At 38.4% G+C, this 6,741-nt stretch overlaps 1 protein-coding gene across 4 annotated transcripts in view; it reads left to right on the forward strand.

The window, feature by feature from the left end:
* Positions 1-6,741, forward strand: part of kiaa0753 (KIAA0753 ortholog) — a 34,309-nt gene that overhangs the window by 7,712 nt on the left and 19,856 nt on the right. For 3 of the 4 annotated variants that reach the window (XM_015032604.1, XM_015032606.1, XM_015032607.1), the window contains exons 8-15: positions 1,422-1,585; positions 1,689-1,810; positions 2,512-2,667; positions 3,248-3,316; positions 4,430-4,517; positions 4,653-4,724; positions 5,261-5,425; positions 6,427-6,508. In XM_015032604.1, coding sequence (XP_014888090.1) covers positions 1,422-1,585; positions 1,689-1,810; positions 2,512-2,667; positions 3,248-3,316; positions 4,430-4,517; positions 4,653-4,724; positions 5,261-5,425; positions 6,427-6,508 — 918 coding nt within the window. The remainder of the gene's footprint in view (positions 1-1,421; positions 1,586-1,688; positions 1,811-2,511; positions 2,668-3,247; positions 3,317-4,429; positions 4,518-4,652; positions 4,725-5,260; positions 5,426-6,426; positions 6,509-6,741) is intronic. The other variant, XM_015032605.1, reaches the window with a different exon arrangement.

Raw genomic sequence — 6,741 nt, forward strand, 5'->3', positions numbered from 1 at the left:
TATTAAAACCCCCCTTTCCCCCCCCTTTTTTTTGAAACCCCCGTTTAACTTTTTTTTTTTTTTTTTTTTTTTGTGTGTATGTGTGATTGTGTTTGGCCTCCCTCTGCGGTTAAGTGGCTGCACCCAGGTTGAAAATTGACGTGGAGCCTCGATTTAGAGATAGAAAACAGCAACTGAAGTGCAAAGCGGTGGCCTTTGCCCCCCTGCTGTTTAGCTTTATGAGCAGTTAACTCCCGCTGGCTTTTATTGAGCTGAGAACTATCCTCTGCAAGAGATGACATAAACGCCCACCATGAGCTTTATCTGCAACTCATGCAGTCGGGGAGGATTGTATTGAATCTATTAATACATTTTGCTGTAATGCAGTCAGAAAAACGTTGAGAGTGAACTCTTGTTTGTTACGGTTTCAAACTATTTTTACGTTTAAATCTTAGCGCGTTCTTTAATAAACAGTTCATACAGGTGCTTGGAATCCTTTAGTTCCATTTTTGGTGTTTTCAATGTTTGGAAAGTGTTTGATTTTTGCGTTAAGTGCTTGATATTCAAACTGCACAGATGTGTAATAAAGAGTAATCTAATGTTTAATCTGGAGAGCATTAATTACAGTTGAAACCACATATTTTCATGCATCCATAAAAAGAAAACAATCTTGCTGTGTGAAGTTAAATCAAACGATACTTTTCAAGTTTTCGGTCAGGAACAAATTACCTACATTTTCTTTATTTGCTAAATGCCAGAAAATGTAGCAAGAACATTTTGTTTGAGATTTTTTCTTGTATATTTTTAATGTTAAACAATATTATTAAAATTTGCAGATTTTATATTTTATTTTATTGTTTTGTTAAATCAGTGTTTTGGTCTGGAACCAGTCGAGTGTGCAGGGCACAGGAGTGAGCATTTATCATATCATTTATATTTATTATGATAAATTTCTTATTATGATAAGAATCTTGATTTATTGTTATCACAATAAATTCCAATTATTGACATTTAAAAAACCCCAACGCTGACTTTATTGCCAGGATTGATACCTTTATTATCTCCTCCACAGTTTGTTCAGTGGAAACATCAATACATTTTCAAATACAGTTACCATGTGCATTTCAGTGATACAAGTCACACACTTCTTTCTGTGACTGAAGTTTTAAAGAAGCATATAGCAAACAGGAATGTTTTTAAAGATCTGAGTTTGTGCTTGTGGGACTCTTTTTGCTGTGACACACATTCATAGTCAACTGAATTGTTTTTATCTCCAACGTGTGATGCTGGAAAAGTTTGAAAACTTACCTTGAAAATGCTTGAAAAGTTCTTGAATTTTTATCTGGAAGGGGAAGATATACAAACTCTGCTGATTTCTGCTTCTGTTGTGTCTGTTCAGATGTGAACAAATCAAAGTTTCTGTCTGCCATTTGTGCCCGCAGGGCGAAAAGTCGTGCTACCAAAGCTGAAACCGTCCTCCCACCAGCCTCTGGTGGCTGGTGTTCACAATGTTGGCCAGCAGAGGGAGCTGCAGAGACTTCCTCAGCCAAACGCGAACCACCAGAGCAGGCGGCACCCGGGGAGGAGAAAAGCTGACGTAATGAAGGTGCTTGATGTATTTATTGAGCCAGTTATTTACATTCAAAACATCTGTCTTTGTCACGGTCAGTAGCTATTGATTTGTTGAAAATGCGTCTCATCCCGACCAGATGAGAGACGCAGGTTTCCGGCAGCCGACAGTTTCCTCTCAGCTCCGAGTCAGTCAGCTGCCTCAGCGGGAGAAGTCTGTTCCCTGGATGCCAACGTCGCCCCACTCTCCTCCTCAACAGCAGTAAATCTTTATGAAAATGATAAAAAAAAAAAAAAAACTGTAACTCTGCGAAATTGATAACATGTTCAATTTTAAGGTAACAGGTATCAGGAAAAAAAAAAACTTAAAGTAAGAATATGTAGTTGGAAAAATGATAAAAGCCTATTTTCCTATAGAATACTTTTCTATCTCTTCATCAGTGGGAATAGAAAACAAAAACAATTTTGTTTTGTTTTTAAAACAACATTTAAAATGCATAAATAAAAGGTGACAAAAACAAACAATTTCTTTTTTTTAAATTAAGGAAAAAAAACATTCTTGGCTAAATTTCAAGAAAATATAATGATAATATTTTTGGATTAACTGTTTAATAATAATTGGATAGCAAAAGATGCTTAATATGAGATTTTTTTGTTTTTCCGACAATTTGAACCAGGTAAAACTAAAATGATCCCACTTGAGGAATTCTGGGTAGAAACAGACAAAGAAGTGTTTATTTTAAGTATTACACTACGATTATTTCAGTGATGCATTAATCATGATTAATCATGATTAACTTGATTAATCGTTTCAGCCCAACATCACACTATGAAATCAAGTGAAAATAAATCAAAACCTTTCCAGGATAGTTTCATCTGATTGTCTGGCAGGATTATTTCTCTTATTTACATCTGTCTTTGCTCCTACCTGTGCCTTTTAATCCCGTGCTGACTTCCCAACAGAGCGCCTCAGAGGTGGAGGCCTGAGCCCCGCTGCCTCTTCTCCCCGGTGAAGCCCCTGCTGAGCCCTTCGGGGGAGCAGCAGGCGGGACGTCAGTCAGAAGCCGAGCGAAGAGTGAGCGCCGCCACGCAGCGAGCAGCTCCGAAAGAAGCAACAAGGCGAGAATCACCTCTTTTTTTTCCTGTTTCTTTTTACATCTTTCACTTTGCAACTTGCTTCAGAGTGAATCAGTGCCGTTTCCCAGATTAGTCATTTTGTGATTTTTTTTTTTTTCCGTTCATTTCAGCTTCATTCCATAAAAGGTCTGACCCTGCAAGAAGAGAAAAATGGAGTGGAAATTAATTTTAATGAGCCCCTTACTCGGTATTCACTGAGTCATTTCTAACCTTCATGCCAGACCCCACTTGCTGCAAAGCCACAGGCAACACTCTGATTACGATTCAAGTTATTATTATTTTTTGCCTATAAATTAATCTAGACACAATTGAGGCCATTCCTCTTTTTGAGTGATTAGTGATCGGTGCGTTTCCGGTGCTTATAAGCGTCGCATTGATTGAGTATTGCACATATGCGCTCTTTTAATCAACTGTTAATTACTACAGTTGTGGTTTCCTATTAATCAGCAGCTAGCAGTCTGGTTTTAGGTATGAGGATTATAAGTTATGCATGTGAAAGGCTTAATCAAACTTCTGTTAGGCGTCATGTAAAAATCGCTGGCTTTTATTTTATTTTTTACAGGACGTCTTATCAAGAGGAGATGACTACGCAGCTCAGTGAGGAAGAGGCGCCACGCATTCAGAGATTAAGGTATGAACACATACGCACAAAGTATTCATGACTTTCAAATTCAACACACATAACAAAACAGGTTGAGGTTTGAGAGGATAATCACTTGACGGTAATTGTAAATATAATATGTAAACGCAATAATTAAAGTAATAACAATATAATAGTTTTTTTTTTTCAATCTCTTGTAAACATTCACCATTGTATTAATTAAGAAAGAAATAATTATCTCACATCACTCGGGAACAATCCTGCTGCTAAATCTCTGTGCTGGTGCCAGTCCGTGGCAGGAATCCACACAGCAATCAGCCAGAGCAACTCAAAGAAACTAATCAGCGCAATCATATGTGCGGCTACAACGGGAGTTATGCTGGCGGTGAAACTATCCCCCAGACAAAAGATTAGAAATTAAAGTAAGCTGTCGATGTGGCAAGTACAAGGGAAAGCAGAGTTTTTAGCCTTGTTGACCAATAAAGATTTCCTAATTAGTCACTTGCGAGTTTGACGATGCAAGAGCCGAGAACAAGGTTCAGCCAGCGCTTTGTCCAAACAGCGTTAATTGTCATCGTAGTGAATTTTCTTCTTTCTTCACAGCTAAATTAGTGATTTCACCAAAGGAAACGTCGATATCACTTAAACTCAACTCAACAGTTTAAAGCTGCTGGTTTTGTGCTTAAAAACCTGCTGCATGCAAATGTTTCATATTCTAGCCGATGTCCCATCACCATTTTCTCAGTCAATTACAATTTCTCTTTAAAAGCTCCTTTTTTTGTTGTTTATTTTGTCATAAACATGTAATGTGAATCACATTGTAAATTATTCTTTTTTGTACTACAAGCTCTTAGTTACTGCTCTGTGTTGGATAATTAAATTGGTGATAAGCAGCCTTTCTGTAGTAAACAAAGATTAAATGTTTATTTTAGGACTGGAGGCATTGTCGCAAAATGTGCCAGAGAGAGAGGAAGACAGAGAGAAGTTGTTACATAGCTCTGCTGTTCAACTGACATTTTAAGCTCGTGCATATTAAAAAAGTCTTAAATTTATGCAGCTAAAATTAAAGGCTTAAAATGTAATTTTAAATGCAATTCATCCACTACAGAGCAGCTTGTGACGTAGGATTGTTTTGGTTCACAGGTCTGAAGACGTTTTCCAGAACCAGTGGACTGAGGGAGCTGAGCACGGCGCCAGAGAGGGCAGCCAGCAACTCTCTGGTGAAACACAGGTGGAGAGGATTTTATCCATTACCTCAGTGGTGTCAAACATTTCCAGTCATTCTGTTACATGTGCATGTTTTGAAGACATTTACCTTCTTATCCTCCAGAGTATATAGTGATCCTGTTTGTTTGGGGTTTTTTAGCTGGAAGGTGTGGCCAAGAACAAGCCTGACAGATCTAGGAGGATACGGCTCCCTGAGCACGCTGATGAGATGGTACGTTATTCAGAGCTGAATATTAGGTCTGTCGCAATAAATCAATTAATCGCATGATGAATTAAAATGAGCTCGATTCTTGTTTGGATGATTTATTGTTTTTCTCTCTTTCTACAAAAAACTTGATGACAAAATTCTTTAGTCTGTCGCTTTCGTCTCAACTAGCTTTTTTTTTTTAAGAACAATTTAGTTTTACAGAGACTTAATAATTCACTTTATTTGCTATTTCTGTTGTATTGTTTATTTAATTTGGATATTTAAAATGTTTTTCAGTTCCCGTGTTAAATGTAAAGTTTATTGATCTTTGAGAATGTGTTCTTGAGTTACTATGCCATGAAACTGGTCTCAGAACAACAGCATTGTCGTTTATCGCGATAACTTCAAGGACAATTTATCGTCCAGCAAAATTTGTTATCGTGACAGACCTTCTGAATATTCTTTTCTGGTTATCAGTCAGTATCGCATCAAAAACAACAGGAACTCATGATAGCATCTCACCAGCTTTTTGTCACCTTGCTGTAAATTGTGGTTTATAGGCAGCAGGCGATCACGTGCGACTCGCTGGGCATCAGGAAGAAGATCTGTTAAAGGACACCGCTCCCGATGCGTGGGCCGTAAACACGGGCATGGGGGACATGACCTGGCGTGGGCTGCAGGCCTCCACCCTGGAGAGCATGCTGCTTCGGATGGAGGAAATACAGGTGAGAGTTGCCCTGCAGGGGGATGGAGGGGGGGAGCCAGTTAAAGGTCACGGTGCAACCTCAAAGGTTACCTGTAATCGGCTTGTTATTTATAGTGAGCTGTTGTGACAGTTGGAGTCTGCTGCTGCTTACTGATTTGCTGTCTAGAGGTCGGCTATCAGCATATTAGACTATGGATCCAGGATTCGGCTGTTATTTTGAAAACACTGCAAGTGAAATTTGTATTAACCTTTATTTATGGTTTATTTGGTACTTAATGAACCATAAAGTCGTTTATGGTTCATTCCCCTTAAAGCTGATATTTGAGATTTCTCCTTAAAGCTGCATTATGTAACTTTTATAAAAATATGTTGTTTATTTTCCATATTTGTTAAAGGTATGATTATGTCCTGACAAAATAATATGTGTCCTACTCCACCACTTGGTCAGAAACAGCCAATCAGAGCCAGGAGGAGTGTCTTAGCGCTGTCAATCAACTTAGTGTACACGCTTCTCACACCTCCCCCCTTGCTCCATGCTAGGCGACAGCTAGTTCCCTACATTTGAGCCTGTCGTGTCTTCTCAGGCTAGTTAGCATAGCCACCTATGACGGCGGATAAACAATTGTCCTGTAATCACAAGTTCCTTTTCCGCCATTTGTACTTTGAGCTGCGTGTAATCAGGCATGACTGACAGCACCAAGACCCTTCTCCTGCCTCTGATTGGTTGTTTGTGATTGGGAGCGGTGTATTTCTGCAGATGGCAGTGGGACCACAGGGCGGAGGCACAGAATTTTGATTGGCTGTCTTAGGTTATACTGTCGTGACTTAATGAATATTTGAATAAATATGTTAAAAATATATTTTTTTATAAAGTCGCTTTGCAGCTTTAAGGATAAGAAAAAGAAAGTGTAACTGTAATGACATACAAACTGCAATGACTGATTATTTTTGATTACTTAGAGAACCTAAAAACCCTTAACATTTAGCGTTTAAAGCTTCATTTGTTATGTGTTTGTTCAGAGAGAAGAAGAAGAAGTGAGGAGGCGGTTCGCATCCATAGCCTATTCAGACCCTCTTTACTGGGACCGCTCAAGAACAACAGGTAAGAGGAACAAAAGAGACCCAACAAAAGTACTCCATTTATATTTATCTGTACAGGGAAAAACACTGATACCTCTTCATCACATTAAGAACACAATCTTCTATTTAGTTTATCGGGATTTTCTGAGACAGACCAACAAAAAGAAGTGTACATTTTTTAAATTGAAGGAGAATTTTGTTGCAAAAAAAAAAAAAAAAAAAAAAAAAATTCACAGAGAAACTCCTCCCCCCACC

Source organism: Poecilia latipinna, unplaced genomic scaffold, assembly GCF_001443285.1.
Source record: "Poecilia latipinna isolate Pla-1442-1.1 unplaced genomic scaffold, P_latipinna-1.0 Scaffold246, whole genome shotgun sequence".
In the NCBI taxonomy this organism is placed as follows: Eukaryota; Metazoa; Chordata; class Actinopteri; order Cyprinodontiformes; family Poeciliidae; genus Poecilia; species Poecilia latipinna.